The sequence below is a fragment of the Carcharodon carcharias genome, chromosome 26 (assembly GCF_017639515.1).
Source record: "Carcharodon carcharias isolate sCarCar2 chromosome 26, sCarCar2.pri, whole genome shotgun sequence".
Lineage (NCBI taxonomy): Eukaryota > Metazoa > Chordata > Chondrichthyes > Lamniformes > Lamnidae > Carcharodon > Carcharodon carcharias.
This window is the reverse complement of record NC_054492.1, coordinates 8,543,283-8,565,074: the sequence shown is the minus strand read 5'-3', so window position 1 is coordinate 8,565,074 and position 21,792 is coordinate 8,543,283. Positions and strand designations below refer to the sequence as shown.

Here is a 21,792-nt window from a genome sequence, read left to right as displayed (position 1 = left end):
AAATTCCACCAGCTGCTATGATGGGATTTGAACCTGTGTCACCTTGTTTTAACCTGGCATATAAGACTACCAAACATTTTTAGATCCGGCATGCGAAAAATCCAGCAGGTAACATAAAATTGCGAATGATTAGATCGTAAACAAGCTTAGTAGCTTGTTAATTAGCTGTTCAAAAACGCGGCTGGGTTGATGGTCTCAATTCCCACCCCACTTTCTTAATATCGGAGACCAGCGTGATCATGTGTAGGTGGCATGATTTTACGTAAGTGTGGGAGGATGGACGGGGGTCACGCAGCTCACCCAACTTCCGAATGTAAAATTCACCCCAAGAAGCCTGAAGGGTGATTTAATAGAGGCCTTTAAAATTATGAAGAGATTTGATTGGGTAGACATAGAAAAGATGCTTCCACTTGTGAGGATTCAAAAGCTAGTGGCCATTTTTTTCACTCATTCATAAGATGTAGGCATCGCTGGCTAGGCCAGCAATTATTACCCATCCCTAATTGCCCTTGTTCAGGGGGCATTTAAGAGTTGACCACATTGCTGCAGGTTTGGAATCACATTTAGGCCAGGCCAGGTAAGGACAGCAGATTTCCTTCCCTAAAAGGCATTAGTGAACCAGATGGGTTTTTACAACAATTGACAATGGGTTTCATGGTCATCATTAGACTTTTAATTCCAGATTTTTATTGAATTCAAATTCCACCATCTGCCTTGGCAGGATTCAAACCCGGGTTGCCTCAGCATTACCCTGGGTTTCCTGGTCCAGCAGCAATACCACTACACCATCGCCTCCCCCACTAGTCACTAATAAATCCAACAGGAATTCAGGAAAAATTTCTTTACTCAGAATAGTGAGAATGTGGGAATCAGTCCCACAATGGAGTAGTTGAGGTGAAAAATACAGATGCATTTGAGGGAAAGCTAGAGAAGTGCTTGAGGTGGAAAAGAATAGAAAGATGTCTTATTAGGATTAGATGAGGTAGGGTGGGAGGTGGCTCATATGTAGTATAAACACCAGCATAGACCAGTTAGACTGAATAGCCTGTTTCTATGCTATAAATTCGGTGACATTGAGGCAAACTACCTCAACATTCTTTGATTCTAATAGAATGAATGAATAATTTAAGCATCTTGGGATGTTTTCCTATGTTGATCTGATGCTTAAATGCAAGTTATTATGGCAAGAAGCTAAACAACAACAATGTCAAAGCAATTCTTTTTATCGACATCCCAGCCATCAGGTTAAATACCCATTCCCTCCACCACTGACGTACAGTGGCAGCAGTGTGTACCATCTGCAGGATCCACTGCAGCAACTCACCAAGGCTCCTTTGGCAGCACCTCACAAACCCACAACCTCTACCACCGAGAAGGACAAGGGCAGCAGATGTATGGGAACACCACCACCTGCAAGGTCCTCTCCAAGCCACAGTCCATCTTAATTTGGACACATATCATCTTTCCTTCATCATCACTAGGTAAAATCCTGGAACTCTCTTTCTAGCAGCTTGGTGGTAGCACCTTCAACACGTGGCTCACCACCGCCTCCTCAAAGCCTTCTAGGGATGGGCTAAAAATGTTGGCCTTGTCAGTAATGCCTACATCCATTAATGAATAAAAAAAGTGAGGGCTTAATGATGGTTTTTGCAGAGCCTGTGAGTAAATATGTGAAGTATTCTCTCAGTTCCACCTCAGAATGCAATGTTTTGAAAGAATATATAAGATAAAATGTGATGAAGTGTGGAGCAATGACGGATGTCAGTAAGACTCAGTGTTATAGCTCCGATTCTCTGATTCAAGCTCCACCCTAGCCAGGCCCCCAATTCGGAGAGGGATCAAACTGAATATACTCTCTGCAGTTAAACTGCCTCTGAACGTACATACAAACAGACGAATCAGGAGCTAGAGTAGGCCAATCGGCTTCTCAAGCCTGCTCCACCATTCAATAAGATCATGGCTGATCTGATTGTGGCTTCAACTCCATACTCCCACCTACCCCCGATAAGTATGAATGTATTAAATTGGTCTTTTGTAACAATGTTTAAAATCCACGCTCTAGTCGAGAAGCCCTCCTGTAACTAACTCTAACCACCAAACCTTTACATTCCCTTCCAAATACTCATTCTCTGAGTCTGACCATTTGAACATCCTCCTCCCTTCATCTATCTTTAATCAGAAACTCTGATTACTCTGTTAAATTCAACGGGGGCAGGATAAAAAGGAACATTGCTTCCAGTCCCACCAGGTCCCCAACCAATAGGTTAAGTTCAGGTATCTCCCTTTGTTTTCATCAGCAACATCTGAATTAAATCCATCTTCCTCGTTCTCTTACCTGAGGGTCAGGATGCCGGCTGATCATCAGATCATTAGGTCCAGACTTGCATTGCTGTAGAAGGGCGTAAACTTCATTCAGAGTCAGATTGTGGACATTTGTCGTATTAATTTTTAAAATGTGATCACCACACCTACAATAAAAGATAAAATAAAAATGTGAGGTTTCACATTTCTAACTGAAATATCCGGTCCTGCATAAATCTAAGGCCGAATCATGAAACGTACGGCCCACTAACAGGACTGCTGAGTACAGAGAAAGGTATAGGGAGGGTAATACATTGAAATAAAAACAGAAAGTGCTGGAAAAACTCAGCAGGTCTGGCAGCATCTGTGGAGAGAAAAAAAGAATTAACATTTCAAGAGTCATATGGGCTCAAAATGTTAACTCTGTTTCTCTCTCCGTGGATGCTGCCTGATCTGCTGAGTTTTTCCAGCATTTTCTGTTTTTATTTCGGATTTCCAGCATCTGCAGTATTTTACTTTTATCTTAGGGCAATACATTGACATGCTCCATTGTTATTCTCAACAGGTTGGCCTTGCTGACTGACATATATTTGTTTCTCTTCCTTCTCATTTGTTCCCCTATCACCCCCATGTTCGCTGACCTACATTGGCTCCTGGTCAAACAAAGCCTTGTATTCAAAATTGTCATCCTTGTTTTCAAATCTGCCCATGGCCTCGCCCCTCCCTATCTCTGTAATCTCCTGCAGCCCCATCGCCCCCTGAGATCTCTGCGCTCCTAAAATACCAGCCTCTTGTGCAGACCCCAGTTTTAATTGCTCCACCATTGGTGGCTGTACCTTCAGTTGCCTAGATCTCCAAGATCTGGAACACCCTACCTTCACCTCTCCACCTCTCTACCTCACTTTCCTCCTTTAGGACATTGCTTAAAATCTACCTCCTTGACGAAGCTTTTGGTCATCTGACCTAATGTTTCCAAATATGGTTCGGTGTCATATTTTATTTTGTAATGCCCCTGAGAAATGTCCTGGGATGCTTCATTGCATTAAATACACTACATAAATATAAGTTGTTGTTGTTCAAGGGATGTGGGCATCGCTGGCTGGGCCAGCATTTATTGCCCATCCTTAATTGCCCTTGAGAAGGTGGTGGTGAGCTGCCTTCTTGAACCGCTGCAGTCCATGTGGTGTAGGTACACCCATGGTGCTGTTAGGGAGGGAGTTCCAGAATTTTGACCCTGCGACAGTGAAGGAACGGCGATATATTTCCAAGTCAGGATGGTGAGTGACTTGGAAGGGAACTTCCAGGTGGTGGTGTTCCCATGTGGTAATATTATATATTATTTTTGTATGTTATTATGTATGTTCTATGTTATTATGTATGTTTATCAGGAATTCATGGACTAAGCCATGTCCCAATCTCACATCCCTTGTAGTGGACAGAATGTTCAGGATAGCATCCCTGTCATGCAAACTCAGAAAAATGTCCCTAAAGCACCTCAATAATATATTCAAATAATGTATTATGGACTATGGATGTCATGAAGTAGTGGGCAGCCTCATCAGTACAGCCCTGGCCCCTATCCGAGTTGAATTAGTGGAACACGCTGTTCAGCCACCAGCTCTGGTGATGAAGAGGCTATTTTGAAGCCCCATCCTCATTTAAATCTGGCAGGGGAGCTTTCAGGATTCAGTTCACCAGACCGAGATCAGGACCAAGACAGAGGCCTGGAAATGAAGTTATGTGTTGGGAGATGGAGCTCGCAAAGGGAGGGAGACCCGGCAGAAGCAGCTCAAATTATTCTTGTGGGCCCTGAGAGAAACAGACTGCTCTACACAAAATAATTCAACACGTGACTTTGGCTGAGCTTCTTCAGTGGAATCACCAGTGGAACTAGTTGGAGAGAGCCCAGTGCAGTCTCTAACCACTTTCCACCTAATTGCTTCATCGGACCCCAATATCCATACTAGAAACGGCCTATCGTCTGAAGCAGGCGGGTGCTTTGGACAGCTGGTGGTAAGCCCCTTTCAAAATGGAGCCAACCAATTTTAATGGGGTGGGGTAGGGCTACTGATCTCACTCTGAGGCCTTTACTCCCATTAATACCAATCAATGGGAAAGAAAAAGCACTGCAAGCAAACTAGCTGGCTCGGTCTAATCTCTATGTCTGATGTTATCAGTCAGGCCTCACTCCATTGCAAGGCTTTGGTCCTTAACCTAGGCCGACCCGGCATTGTTGAGGTATTTCTGCACTGCCAGGGATGTCTTGCACATGAGGAAACTGTGGTTTTATCTGCCTGTTGAGATGGATATAAAAGATCTAGCTGAAGAGGAACAGGGAGCTCTCCCCTTGTCCTGGCCAACATTTCTCATTCAACAAACACTGTCGAAAGGAGATGAACCGGCCATTATCATTTGTAATTTGTGGGACTTGCTGTGTACAATTTGGCTGCCCTGTATTAACAACAATAGCTTCAGTTCAAAAATATTGTTTTGGTTGTGAAGTGTTTTGAGACGGATGTGGATGGTGTTGCAGAATGAATTGAGCAATCAGCCTATGATTGGCCACCCGTTCAAATTAACCAGCAACAGATCATAAAGTGGGTTGTGCAATTTCCTGAAGGGAGCATTTACACTGATGGGATTTATCATTCACTGTTACATATCAACCCCCTCAGGAGTGAAGGAACTAACGAAAAAAGCAAAAATCCTGTTGGAAAAATAAACTACAGTCCACAAAGCTTCTCCCTCCTCACGCCTGTCCTGATCCAACACTATTCAAAAATCATGAGCATGTCATCACTGTCTGTTCCAGCCTCCCAAGACAGCCCAACACAACAGGATAGCAGGTGAGAACTGAATCATTGCAGTTCTCACACCTGATGCACAAGCATTAAATCAATTGATGTATTTTGCCCGGATCTCCCAGTCTGTCTACCCACATCTTCAGCTGCCCAAGCAAGGAGAAGCCCAACTGTGCAAGGCCAATGTGATCCCAGTGGCACTTAGAACAGTAACCTGCTGCTAAACGTGCCTTCTGCTGATCTTCAATCCTCTCCACAGCCTCTGCAATGATGCTCATGGTCAGGCGACTGACCTCATTAGATATGAAATACCAGCCCTATGAAAAATCACCACTTCCTCCCAACACAGACCCACTTCCCCTCACACAAACCCGCCTCCCCCAACACAGACCTGCCTCCCCCAACACAGACCTGATGCCCCCAACACAGTCTTGACTCCCCCAACACAGACCCACCTCCCCCAAAACAGACTCACCTTCCCCCACTCAAACCCACCTCCCCCAACACAAACCCCCCTCCCCTGACACAAACCCGCCCCCCTCACACAAACACGCCTCCTCCAACACAGACCCGCCTCCCCCAACTCAGACCCACATCCCCCAACTCAGACCCACCTCCCCCAACACAGACCCACTTCCCCAACTCAGACCCACCTCCCCCAACACAGACCTGCCTCCCCCAACACAGACCCGCCTCCCCTCACACAAACCCACCTCCCCCAACACAGACCCACCTCCCCAGCACAGACCCAATTCCTCCAACACAGACCCACCTCCCCAACACAGACCCAACTCCTCCAACACAGACAACCTACCCCTCAGAACAGAGCCAACTCCCTTCGCACAAAACCGCCTCCCCAACACAGACCCACCTCCCTCAACACAGACCCACCACCCCTCACACAAACCCACCTCCCCCAAAACAGACCCACCTCCCCCAATAGAAATCCACCTCCCCCAACACAGACCCACCTCCCCCAACACAGACCCAGCTCCCACTACACAGACCCACCTCCCCCAACAAAAACCCGCCTCCCACAACACAGACCCACCTCCCCCAACACAGACCCACCTCCCCTCACACAAACCCGCCTCCCCCATCAAAGACCCACCTCCCCAACACAGACCCACCTCCCCCAACACAGACTTGCCTCACCCAACAGAGACCCACCTCCCCCAACAGAGACCCACCTCCCCCAACACAGACCCACCTCCCCCAACAAAAACCCGCCTCCCACAACATAGACCCACCTCCCCCAACACAGACCCACCTCCCCTCACGCAAACCCGCCTCCCCCATCAAAGACCCACCTCCCCAACACAGACCCACCTCCCCCAACACAGACAACGTACCCCTCAGGACAGACCCACCTCCCCTCACACAAACCCACCTCCCCTAACACAGACACACCTCCCCTAATAGAATCCCACCTCCCCCAACACAGACCCACCTCCCCTCACACAAACCCGCCTCCCCCATCAAAGACCCACCTCCCCCAACACAGACCCACCTCCCCCAACACAAACCCACCTCCTCCAACATAGACAACCTACCCCTCAGGACAGACCCCTCTCCCTTCACACAAACCCACCTCCCCAACACAAACCCGCCTCCTCCAACACAGACGCACCTCCCCTCACACAAATCCACCTTCCCCAACACAGACACACCTCCCCTAATAGAAACCCACCTCCCCCAACACAAACCTGCCTCCCCCAACACAGACCCACCTCCCCCAACACAGACCCACCTCCCCCAACACAGACCCGCCTCCCCCAACATGAACCCACCTCCCCTCACACAAACCCACCTCCCACAACACAGACCCACCTCTCCCAACACAAACTTGCACCCCCTACAAACCTGCCTCCCCCAACACAGACCCGCTTCCCCCAACACAGACCCACGTCCCCCAACACAGACCCACCTCCCCCAACTCAAACTCGCCGCCCCCAACACAGACCCTCCTCCCCCAACACAGACCTGCCTTCCCCAACACAGACCCACTTCCCCCAACACAGACCTGCCTCCCCCAACACAGACCCACTTCCCCCAACACAGACCCACACATCCCAACACAAACACACGTCCCCCAACACAAACCCACCTCCCCAACTCAGACCCATCTCCCCCAACACAGACCCACCTCCCCAACACAGACCCGCCCCATCACAAAAACACACCTCCCCCAACACAGACCCACTTCCCCCAACACAGACCTGCCTCCACCAACACAGACCCACCTCCCCAACACAGACCCGCCCCCTCACACAAACACACCTCCCCCAACACAGACCCACTTCCCCCAACACAGACCTGACTCCCCCAACAGAGACCCACCTCCCCAACACAGACCCGCCCCCATTACACAAACACACCTCCCCCAACAAAGACCCACTTCCCCCAACACAGACCCACTTCCAACACAGACCTGCCTCCCCCAACACAGACCCACCTCCCTCAACACATACCCGCCTCCACTCACACAAACCCACCTCACCCAACACAGTCCCACCTCCCCCAACACAGACCTACCTCCCTCAACACATACCCGCCTCCCCTCACACAAACTCACCTCACCCAACACAGTCCCACCTCCCCCAACACAGACACACGTCCTGCAACACGGACCCACCTCCCCTCACACAAACCCGCCTCCCCTCATACAAACCTGCCTCCCCCAACACAGACCCACCTCCCCCAACTCAGACCCACCTCCCCCAACACAGACCTGCCTCCCTCACACAAACACGCCTCCCCCAACACAGACCCACCTCCCCCAACTCAAACTTGCCGCCCCCAACACAGAGCCTCCTCCCACAACACAGACACACCTCCCACAACTCAGACCCAAATCCTCCAACACAGACCCACCTTCCCAACACAAACCCAACTCCTCCAACACAGACAACTTACCCCTCAGGACAGACCCAACTCCCTTCACACAAAACCGCCTCCCCAACACAAACCTGCCTCCCCCAACACAGACCCACCTCCCCCAATTGATATCCACCTCCCCCAACACAGACCCACCTCCCCCAACACAGACCCACCTCCCACAACACAGACCCGCCTCCCCCAACACAGGCCCACATCTCCCAACACAAACCCACCTCCCCCAATACAAACCCACCTCCCCAACTCAGACCCACCTCCCCCAACTCAGAGCCGCCGCCCCCACACAGACCCTCCTCCCCCAACACAGACCCTTCTCCCCCAACACAGACCCACCTCCCCCAACACAGACCCACTTCCCCCAATACAGACCCATTTCCCCCAACACAGACCCGCCGCCCCCAACACAGACCCAACTCCCCCAACATGGACCCACCTCCCTTCACACAAACCCACATCCCACAACACAGACCCACCTCTCCGAACACAAACTTGCACCCCCCACAAACCCGCCTCACCCAACACAGACCCACCTCCCGCAACACAGACCCCCCTCCCCCAACACAGACCGACCTCCCCAACACAGACACACCTCCCCCAACACAGACCCAACTCCCCCAACATGGACCCACCTCCCCTCACACAAACCCACTTCCCACAACACAGACCCACCTCTCCGAACACAAACTTGCACCCCCCACAATCCCGCCTCCCTCAACACAGACCCGCTTCCGCCAACATAGACCCACCTCCCGCAACACAGACCCACCTCCCCCAACACAGACCCACCTCCCGAAACACAGACCCACCTTCCCCAACACAGACTTGCCCCCCCACACAAACCCGCCTCCCCCAACACAGACCCACCTCCCGCAACACAGACCCACCTCCCGCAACACAGACCCCCCTCCCCCAACACAGACCCACCTCCCCAACACAGACACACCTCCCCCAACACAGACCCAACTCCCCCAACATGGACCCACCTCCCCTCACACAAACCCACTTCCCACAACACAGACCCACCTCTCCGAACACAAACTTGCACCCCCCACAATCCCGCCTCCCTCAACACAGACCCGCTTCCGCCAACATAGACCCACCTCCCGCAACACAGACCCACCTCCCCCAACGCAGACCCACCTCCCGAAACACAGACCCACCTTCCCCAACACAGACTTGCCCCCCCACACAAACCCGCCTCCCCCAACACAGACCCACCTCCCGCAACACAGACCCACCTCCCCAACACAGACCCACCTCCCCCAACACAGACCCACCTCCCCCAACACAGACTTGCCCCCCCACACAAACCCGCTTCCCCCAACACAGACCCACCTCCCGCAACACAGACCCACCTCCCCCAACACAGACCCGCCTCCCCCAACACAGACCCTCCTCCCCAACACAGACCCACCTCCCGCAACACAGACCCACCTCCCCCAACACAGACCCACCTCCCCCAACACAGTCCCTCCTCCCCAACACAGACCCACCTCCCGCAACACAGACCCACCTCCCCAACACAGACCCACCTCCCCCAACACAGACCCACCTCCCCAACACAGACTTGCCCCCCCCACACAAACCCACCTCCACCAACACAGACCCACCTCCACCAACACAAACCCATCTACCCCAACACAGACCCACCTCCCCAAAACAGACTTGCCTCACCCAACAGAGACCCACCTCCCCCATCAAAGACCCACCTCCCCAACACAGACCCACCTCCCCCAACACAGACAACCTACCCCTCAGGACAGACCCACCTCCCTTCACACAAACCCGCCTCCCCAACACAAACCCACCTCCCCCAAGACAGACGCACCTCCCCTCACACAAACCCACCTCCCCTAACACAGACGCACCACCCCTAATAGAAACCCACTTCCCCCAACACAGACCCACCTCCCCTCACACAAACCCGCCTCCCACATCAAAGACCCACCTCCCCCAACACAGACCTGCCTCCCCCAACACAGACCCACCTCCCTCAACACATACCCGCCTCACCCAACACAGACCCGCCTCACCCAACACAGACACCCCCTCCCCTCACACAAATACACCTTCCCCAACACAGACCCACCTCCCCTAATAGAAACCCACCTCCCCCAACACAAACCTGCCTCCCCCAACACAGACCCACCTCCCCCAACACAGACCCACTTCCCCCAACACAGACCCATTTCACCCAACACAGACCCACCTCCCCCAACACAGACCCGCCTCCACCAACATGAACCCACCTCCCCTCACACAAACCCACCTCCCACAACACAGACCCACCTCCCCCAACACAGACCCACTTCCCCCAACACAGACCCATTTCCCCCAACACAGACCCACCTCCCCCAACACAGACCCGCCTCCCCCAACATGAACCCACCTCCCCTCACACAAACGCACCTCCCCCAACACAGACGCACCTTCCCCAACACAGACCCGCCTCCCCCAACACAGACCCACTTCCCCCAACACAGACCCACTTCCAACACAGACCTGCCTCCCCCAACACAGACCCACCTCCCTCAACACATACCCGCCTCCCCTCACACAAACCCACCTCACCCAACACAGTCCCACCTCCCCCAACACAGACCCACCTCTCTCAACACATACCCGCCTCCCCTCACACAAACCCACCTCACCCAACACAGTCCCACCTCCCCCAACACAGACACACTTCCCGCAACACGGACCCACCTCCCTCAACACATACCCGCCTCCCCTCACACAAACCCACCTCACCCAACACAGTCCCACCTCCCCCAACACAGACCCACCTCCCTCAACACGGACCCACCTCCCCTCACACAAACCCGCCTCCCCTCATACAAACCTGCCTCCCCCAACAGAGACCCACCTCCCCCAACACAGACCCTCCTCCCCCAACACAGACCCACCTCCCCCAACTCAAACCCGCCGCCCCCAACACAGACCCTCCTCCCCCAACACAGACCCAACTCCTCCAACACAGACCCACCTCCCCAACACAGACCCAACTCCTCCAACACAGACAACTTACCCCTCAGGACAGACCCAACTTCCTTCACACAAAACCGCCTCCCCAACACAAACCCGCCTCACCCAACACAGACCCACCTCCTCCAATAGATATCCACCTCCCCCAACACAGACCCACCTCCCCCAACACAGACCCACCTCCCCCAACACAGACCCACCTTCCCCAACATGAACCCACCTCCCCTCACACAAACGCACCTCCCCCAACACAGACGCACCTTCCCCAACACAGACCCGCCTCCCCCAACACAGACCCACTTCCCCCAACACAGACCCACTTCCAACACAGACCTGCCTCCCCCAACACAGACCCACCTCCCTCAACACATACCCGCCTCCCCTCACACAAACCCACCTCACCCAACACAGTCCCAACTCCCCCAACACAGACCCACCTCCCTCAACACGGACCCACCTCCCCTCACACAAACCCGCCTCCCCTCATACAAACCTGCCTCCCCCAATACAGACCCACCTCCCCCAACTCAGACCCACCTCCCCCAACACAGACCCGACTCCCCCAACTCAAACCCGCCGCCCCCAACACAGACCCTCCTCCCCCAACACAGACCCACCTCCCCCAACTCCGACCCAACTCCTCCAACACAGACCCACCTCCCCAACACAGACCCAACTCCTCCAACACAGACAACTTACCCCTCAGGACAGACCCAACTCCCTTCACACAAAACCGCCTCCCCAACACAAACCCGCCTCACCCAACACAGACCCACCTCCTCCAATAGATATCCACCTCCCCCAACACAGACCCACCTCCCCCAACACAGACCCACCTCCCACAACACAGACCCACCTCCCCCAACACAGGCCCACATCTCCCAACACAAACCCACCTCCCCCAACACAAACCCACCTCCCGCAACTCAGACCCACCTCCCCCAACTCAGAGACGCCGCCCCCAACACAGACCCTCCTCCCCCAACACAGACCCTCCTCCCCAACACAGAGCCTCCTCCCCCAACACAGACACACCTCCCACAACTCAGACCCAAATCCTCCAACACAGACCCACCTTCCCAACACAGACCCAACTCCTCCAACACAGACAACTTACCCCTCAGGACAGACCCAACTCCCTTCACACAAAACCGCCTCCCCAACACAAACCTGCCTCCCCCAACACAGACCCACCTCCCCCAATTGATATCCACCTCCCCCAACACAGACCCACCTCCCCCAACACAGACCCACCTCCCACAACACAGACCCGCCTCCCCCAACACAGGCCCACATCTCCCAACACAAACCCACCTCCCCCAATACAAACCCACCTCCCCAACTCAGAACCACCTCCCCCAACTCAGAGCCGCCGCCCCCAACACAGACCCTCCTCCCCCAACACAGACCCTCCTCCCCCAACACAGACCCACCTCCCCCAACACAGACCCACTTCCCCCAATACAGACCCATTTCCCCCAACACAGACCCGCCGCCCCCAACACAGACCCAACTCCCCCAACATGGACCCACCTCCCTTCACACAAACCCACATCCCACAACACAGACCCACCTCTCCGAACACAAACTTGCACCCCCCACAAACCCGCCTCCCCCAACACAGACCCACCTCCCGCAACACAGACCCACCTCCCGCAACACAGACCCCCCTCCCCCAACACAGACCCCCCTCCCCCAACACAGACCCACCTCCCCAACACAGACACACCTCCCCCAACACAGACCCAACTCCCCCAACATGGACCCACCTCCCCTCACACAAACCCACTTCCCACAACACAGACCCACCTCTCCGAACACAAACTTGCACCCCCCACAATCCCGCCTCCCTCAACACAGACCCGCTTCCGCCAACATAGACCCACCTCCCGCAACACAGACCCACCTCCCCCAACGCAGACCCACCTCCCGAAACACAGACCCACCTTCCCCAACACAGACTTGCCCCCCCACACAAACCCGCCTCCCCCAACACAGACCCACCTCCCGCAACACAGACCCACCTCCCCAACACAGACCCACCTCCCCCAACACAGACCCACCTCCCCCAACACAGACTTGCCCCCCCACACAAACCCGCTTCCCCCAACACAGACCCACCTCCCGCAACACAGACCCACCTCCCCCAACACAGACCCGCCTCCCCCAACACAGACCCTCCTCCCCAACACAGACCCACCTCCCGCAACACAGACCCACCTCCCCCAACACAGACCCACCTCCCCCAACACAGTCCCTCCTCCCCAACACAGACCCACCTCCCGCAACACAGACCCACCTCCCCAACACAGACCCACCTCCCCCAACACAGACCCACCTCCCCAACACAGACTTGCCCCCCCCACACAAACCCACCTCCACCAACACAGACCCACCTCCACCAACACAAACCCATCTACCCCAACACAGACCCACCTCCCCAAAACAGACTTGCCTCACCCAACAGAGACCCACCTCCCCCATCAAAGACCCACCTCCCCAACACAGACCCACCTCCCCCAACACAGACAACCTACCCCTCAGGACAGACCCACCTCCCTTCACACAAACCCGCCTCCCCAACACAAACCCACCTCCCCCAAGACAGACGCACCTCCCCTCACACAAACCCACCTCCCCTAACACAGACGCACCACCCCTAATAGAAACCCACTTCCCCCAACACAGACCCACCTCCCCTCACACAAACCCGCCTCCCCCATCAAAGACCCACCTCCCCCAACACAGACCCACCTCCCCCAACACAGACCCACCTCCTCCAACATAGACAACCTACCCCTCAGGACAGACCCATCTCCCTTCACACAAACCCACCTCCTCAACACAAACCCGCCTCCCCCAACACAGACGCGCCTCCCCTCACACAAATCCACCTTCCCCAACACAAACACACCTCCCCTAATAGAAACCCACCTCCCCCAACACAAACCTGCCTCCCCCAACACAGACCCACCTCCCCCAACACAGACCCACTTCCCCCAACACAGACCCACACATCCCAACACAAACCCACGTCCCCCAACACAAACCCACCTCCCCAACACAGACCCACCTCCCCAACACAGACCCGCCCCCTCACACAAACTCACCTCCCCCAACACAGACCCACTTCCCCCAACACAGACTTGCCTCCCCCAACACAGACCTACCTCCCCAACACAGACCCGCCCCCCTCACACAAACACACCTCCCCCAACACAGACCCACTTCCCCCAACACAGACCTGCCTCCCCCAACACAGACCCACCTCCCCAACACAGACCCGCCCCCCTCACACAAACACACCTCCCCCAACACAGACTCACCTTCCCCAACACAGACCCACCTCCCCCAACACAGACCCACTTCCCCCAACACAGACCCAATTCCAACACAGACCTGCCTCCCCCAACACAGACCCACCTCCCTCAACACATACCCGCCTCACCCAACACAGACACCCCCTCCCCTCACACAAATACACCTTCCCCAACACAGACCCACCTCCCCTAATAGAAACCCACCTCCCCCAACACAAACCTGCCTCCCCCAACACAGACCCACCTCCCCCAACACAGACCCACTTCCCCCAACACAGACCCATTTCACCCAACACAGACCCACCTCCCCCAACACAGACCCGCCTCCCCCAACATGAACCCACCTCCCCTCACACAAACCCACCTCCCACAACACAGACCCACCTCCCCCAACACAGACCCACTTCCCCCAACACAGACCCATTTCCCCCAACACAGACCCACCTCCCCCAACACAGACCCGCCTCCCCCAACATGAACCCACCTCCCCTCACACAAACGCACCTCCCCCAACACAGACGCACCTTCCCCAACACAGACCCGCCTCCCCCAACACAGACCCACTTCCCCCAACACAGACCCACTTCCAACACAGACCTGCCTCCCCCAACACAGACCCACCTCCCTCAACACATACCCGCCTCCCCTCACACAAACCCACCTCACCCAACACAGTCCCACCTCCCCCAACACAGACCCACCTCTCTCAACACATACCCGCCTCCCCTCACACAAACCCACCTCACCCAACACAGTCCCACCTCCCCCAACACAGACACACTTCCCGCAACATGGACCCACCTCCCTCAACACATACCCGCCTCCCCTCACACAAACCCACCTCACCCAACACAGTCCCACCTCCCCCAACACAGACCCACCTCCCTCAACACGGACCCACCTCCCCTCACACAAACCCGCCTCCCCTCATACAAACCTGCCTCCCCCAACACAGACCCACCTCCCCCAACACAGACCCTCCTCCCCCAACACAGACCCACCTCCCCCAACTCAAACCCGCCGCCCCCAACACAGACAACTTACCCCTCAGGACAGACCCAACTCCCTTCACACAAAACCGCCTCCCCAACACAAACCCGCCTCACCCAACACAGACCCACCTCCTCCAATAGATATCCACCTCCCCCAACACAGACCCACCTCCCCCAACACAGACCCACCTCCCCCAACACAGACCCGCCTTCCCCAACATGAACCCACCTCCCCTCACACAAACGCACCTCCCCCAACACAGACGCACCTTCCCCAACACAGACCCGCCTCCCCCAACACAGACCCACTTCCCCCAACACAGACCCACTTCCAACACAGACCTGCCTCCCCCAACACAGACCCACCTCCCTCAACACATACCCGCCACCCCTCACACAAACCCACCTCACCCAACACAGTCCCAACTCCCCCAACACAGACCCACCTCCCTCAACACGGACCCACCTCCCCTCACACAAACCCGCCTCCCCTCATACAAACCTGCCTCCCCCAATACAGACCCACCTCCCCCAACTCAGACCCGCCTCCCCCAACACAGACCCGCCTCCCCCAACTCAAACCCGCCGCCCCCAACACAGACCCTCCTCCCCCAACACAGACCCACCTCCCCCAACTCCGACCCAACTCCTCCAACACAGACCCACCTCCCCAACACAGACCCAACTCCTCCAACACAGACAACTTACCCCTCAGGACAGACCCAACTCCCTTCACACAAAACCGCCTCCCCAACACAAACCCGCCTCACCCAACACAGACCCACCTCCTCCAATAGATATCCACCTCCCCCAACACAGACCCACCTCCCCCAACACAGACCCACCTCCCACAACACAGACCCACCTCCCCCAACACAGGCCCACATCTCCCAACACAAACCCACCTCCCCCAACACAAACCCACCTCCCGCAACTCAGACCCACCTCCCCCAACTCAGAGACGCCGCCCCCAACACAGACCCTCCTCCCCCAACACAGACCCTCCTCCCCAACACAGACCCACCTCCCCCAACACAGACCCACTTCCCCCAACACAGACCCATTTCCCCCAACACAGTCCCACCTCCCTCAACAGAGAACCATTTCCCCCAACACTGTCCCGCCGCCCCCAACACAGACCCAACTCCCCCAACATGGACCCAACTCCCCTCACACAAACCCACTTCCCACAACACAGACCCACTTCTCCGAACACAAACTTGCACCCCCCACAAACCCGCCTCCCCCAACACACACCCACCTCCCCCAACACAGACCCACCTCCCCCAACACAGACCCACCTCCCCAACACAGACCCACCTCCCCAACACAGACCCAACTCCCCCAACATGGACCCACCTCCCCTCACACAAACCCACTTCCCACAACACAGACCCACCTCTCCGAACACAAACTTGCACCCCCCACAATCCCGCCTCCCTTAACACAGACCCGCTTCCGCCAACACAGACCCACCTCCCCAACACAGACCCACCTCCCCCAACACAGACAACCTACCCCTCAGGACAGACCCACCTCCCTTCACACAAACCCGCCTCCCCAACACAAACCCACCTCCCCCAAGACAGACGCACCTCCCCTCACACAAACCCACCTCCCCTAACACAGACGCACCACCCCTAATAGAAACCCACTTCCCCCAACACAGACCCACTTCCCCCAACACAGACCCACACATCCCAACACAAACCCACGTCCCCCAACACAAACCCACCTCCCCAACTCAGACCCATCTCCCCCAACACAGACCCACCTCCCCAACACAGACCCGCCCCCCTCACACAAACACACCTCCCCCAACACAGACCCACTTCCCCCAACACAGACCTGCCTCCCCCAACAGAGACCCACCTCCCCACACAGACCCGCCCCCCTCACACAAACACACCTCCCCCAACACAGACTCACCTTCCCCAACACAGACCCACCTCCCACAACACAGATCCACTTCCCCCAACACAGACCCAATTCCAACACAGACCTGCCTCCCTCAACACAGACCCACCTCCCTCAACACATACCCGCCTCACCCAACACAGACCCACCTCCCCTCACACAAATACACCTTCCCCAACACAGACCCACCTCCCCTAATAGAAACCCACCTCCCCCAACACAAACCTGTCTCCCCCAACACAGACCCACCTCCCCCAACACAGACCCACTTCCCCCAACACAGACCCATTTCACCCAACACAGACCCACCTCCCCCAACACAGACCCGCCTCCCCCAACATGAACCCACCTCCCCTCACACAAACCCACCTCCCACAACACAGACCCACCTCCCCCAACACAGACCCACTTCCCCCAACACAGACCCATTTCCCCCAACACAGACCCACCTCCCCCAACACAGACCTGCCTTCCCCAACATGAACCCACCTCCCCTCACACAAACGCACCTCCCCCAACACAGACCCGCCTCCCCCAACACAGACCCACTTCCCCCAACACAGACCCACTTCCAACACAGACCTGCCTCCCTCAACACAGACCCACCTCCCTCAACACATACCCGCCTCCCCTCACACAAACCCACCTCACCCAACACAGTCCCACCTCCCCCAACACAGACCCACCTCCCTCAACACGGACCCACCTCCCCTCACACAAACCCGCCTCCCCTCATACAAACCTGCCTCCCCCAATACAGACCCACCTCCCCCAACTCAGACCCGCCTCCCCCAACACAGACCCACCTCCCCCAACTCAAACCCGCCGCCCCCAACACAGACCCTCCTCCCCCAACACAGACCCACCTCTCCAACACAGACCCAACTCCTCCAACACAGACAACTTACCCCTCAGGACAGACCCAACTCCCTTCACACAAAACCGCCTCCCCAACACAAACCCGCCTCACCCAACACAGACCCACCTCCTCCAATAGATATCCACCTCCCCCAACACAGACCCACCTCCCCCAACACAGACCCACCTCCCACAACACAGACCCACCTCCCCCAACACAGGCCCACATCTCCCAACACAAACCCACCTCCCCCCACACAAACCCACCTCCCGCAACTCAGACCCACCTCCCCCAACTCAGAGCCGCCGCCCCCAACACAGACCCTCCTCCCCCAACACAGACCCTCCTCCCCAACACAGACCCACTTCCCCCAACACAGACCCACTTCCCCCAACACAGACCCATTTCCCCCAACACAGTCCCACCTCCCTCAACAGAGAACCATTTCCCCCAACACTGACCTGCCGCCCCCAACACAGACCCAACTCCCCCAACATGGACCCAACTCCCCTCACACAAACCCACTTCCCACAACACAGACCCACTTCTCCGAACACAAACTTGCACCCCCCACAAACCCGCCTCCCCCAACACACACCCACCTCCCCCAACACAGACCCACCTCCCCCAACACAGACCCACCTCCCCCAACACAGACCCACCTCCCCAACACAGACCCAACTCCCCCAACATGGACCCACCTCCCCTCACACAAACCCACTTCCCACAACACAGACCCACCTCTCCGAACACAAACTTGAACCCCCCACAATCCCGCCTCCCTTAACACAGACCCGCTTCCGCCAACACAGACCCACCTCCCCAACACAGACCCACCTCCCCCAACACAGACAACCTACCCCTCAGGACAGACCCACCTCCCTTCACACAAACCCGCCTCCCCAACACAAACCCACCTCCCCCAAGACAGACGCACCTCCCCTCACACAAACCCACCTCCCCTAACACAGACGCACCACCCCTAATAGAAACCCACTTCCCCCAACACAGACCCACATCTCCCAACACAAACCCACCTCCCCCAATACAAACCCACCTCCCCAACTCAGACCCACCTCTCCCAACTCAGAGCCGCCGCCCCCAACACAGACCCTCCTCCCCCAACACAGACCCTCCTCCCCCAACACAGACCCACCTCCCCCAACACAGACCCACTTTCCCCAATACAGACCCATTTCCCCCAACACAGACCCGCCGCCCCCAACACAGACCCAACTCCCCCAACATGGACCCACCTCCCCTCACACAAACCCACTTCCCACAACACAGACCCACCTCTCCGAACACAAACTTGCACCCCCCACAAACCCGCCTCCCCCAACACAGACCCACCTCCCGCAACACAGACCCACCTCCCGCAACACAGACCCACCTCCCCCAACACAGACCCACCTCCCCCAACACAGACACAACTCCCCCAACATGGACCCACCTCCCCTCACACAAACCCACTTCCCACAACACAGACCCACCTCTCCGAACACAAACTTGCACCCCCCACAATCCCGCCTCCCTCAACACAGACCCGCTTCCGCCAACACAGACCCACCTCCCGCAACACAGACCCACCTCCCCCAACACAGACCCACCTCCCCCAACACAGACCCACCTCCCCCAACACAGACTTGCCCCCCCACACAAACCCGCTTCCCCCAACACAGACCCACCTCCCGCAACACAGACCCACCTCCCCCAACACAGACCCGCCTCCCCCAACACAGACCCTCCTCCCCAACACAGACCCACCTCCCGCAACACAGACCCACCTCCCCCAACACAGACCCACCTCCCCCAACACAGTCCCTCCTCCCCAACACAGACCCACCTCCCGCAACACAGACCCGCCTCCCCCAACACAGACCCACCTCCCCCAACACAGACCCACCTCCCCAACACAGACTTGCCCCCCCCACACAAACCCGCCTCCACCAACACAGACCCACCCCCACCAACACAAACCCATCTACCCCAACACAGACCCACCTCCCCAAAACAGTCTTGCCTCACCCAACAGAGACCCACCTCCCCCAACAGAGACCCACCTCCCCCAACACAGACCCACCTCCCCCAACAAAAACCCGCCTCCCACAACATAGACCCACCTCCCCCAACACAGACCCACCTCCCCTCACACAAACCCGCCTCCCCCATCAAAGACCCACCTCCCCAACACAGACCCACCTCCCCCAACACAGACAACCTACCCCTCAGGACAGACCCACCTCCCTTCACACAAACCCGCCTCCCCAACACAAACCCACCTCCCCCAAGACAGACGCACCTCCCCTCACACAAGCCCACCTCCCCTAACACAGACACACCTCCCCTAATAGAAACCCACTTCCCCCAACACAGACCCACGTCCCCTCACACAAACCCGCCTCCCCCATCAAAGACCCACCTCCCCCAACACAGACCCACCTCCCCCAACACAGACCCACCTCCTCCAACATAGACAACCTACCCCTCAGGACAGACCCATCTCCCTTCACACAAACCCACCTCCCCAACACGAACCCGCCTCCCCCAACACAGACGCACCTCCCCTCACACAAATCCACCTTCCCCAACACAAACACACCTCCCCTAATAGAAACCCACGTCCCCCAACACAAACCCACCTCCCAAACTCAGACCCATCTCCCCCAACACAGACCCACCTCCCCAACACAGACCCGCCCCCTCACACAAACTCACCTCCCCCAACACAGACCCACTTCCCCCAACACAGACTTGCCTCCCCCAACACAGACCTACCTCCCCAACACAGACCCACCCCCCTCACACAAACACACCTCCCCCAACACAGACCCACTTCCCACAACACAGACCTGCCTCCCCCAACAGAGACCCACCTCCCCAACACAGACCCGCCCCCCTCACACAAACACACCTCCCCCAACACAGACTCACCTTCCCCAACACAGACCCACCTCCCCCAACACAGACCCACTTCCCCCAACACAGACCCACTTCCAACACAGACCTGCCTCCCCCAACACAGACCCACCTCCCTCAACACATACCCGCCTCACCTCACACAAACCCACCTCACCCAACACAGTCCCACCTCCCCCAACACAGACCCACCTCCCTCAACACATACCCGCCTCCCCTCACACAAACCCACCTCACCCAACACAGTCCCACCTCCCCCAACACAGACACACCTCCCGCAACACGGACCCACCTCCCCTCACACAAACCCGCCTCCCCTCATACAAACCTGCCTCCCCCAACACAGACCCACCTCCCCCAACACAGACCCACCTCCCCCAACACAGACTTGCACCCCCCCACACAAACCCACCTCCCCCTACACAGACCCACCACCCGTCACACAATCCCGCCTCCCACAACACAGATCCACCTCCCCATAACAGACCTGCTTCCCTCAACACAGACCCTCCCCCCTCACACAAACACGCCTCCACCAACACAGACCCACCTCCCCCAAAACAGACCCGCCCCCCCCAACACGGACCCACCTCCCCTCACACAAACCCGCCTCCCGTCATACAAACCCGCTTCCCCCAACACAGACCAACATCCCCCAACGCAAACCCATCTCCCCCAACACAGACCCACCTCCCCCAACAGACCCGCCTCCCCCAACCCACACCCACCTCTCCCAACACAGACCCACTTCCCCCAACACAGACCTGTCTCCCCCAACACAGACCCACCTCCCCCAGCAC

At 56.7% G+C, this 21,792-nt stretch overlaps 1 protein-coding gene across 1 annotated transcript in view; it reads right to left on the bottom strand.

Moving 5' to 3' along the window:
- Positions 1-21,792, bottom strand: part of il16 (interleukin 16) — a 117,147-nt gene that overhangs the window by 28,589 nt on the left and 66,766 nt on the right. The window contains exon 12 of the mRNA XM_041174638.1: positions 2,336-2,468. Within this exon, the coding sequence (XP_041030572.1) occupies positions 2,336-2,468 (133 nt within the window). The remainder of the gene's footprint in view (positions 1-2,335; positions 2,469-21,792) is intronic.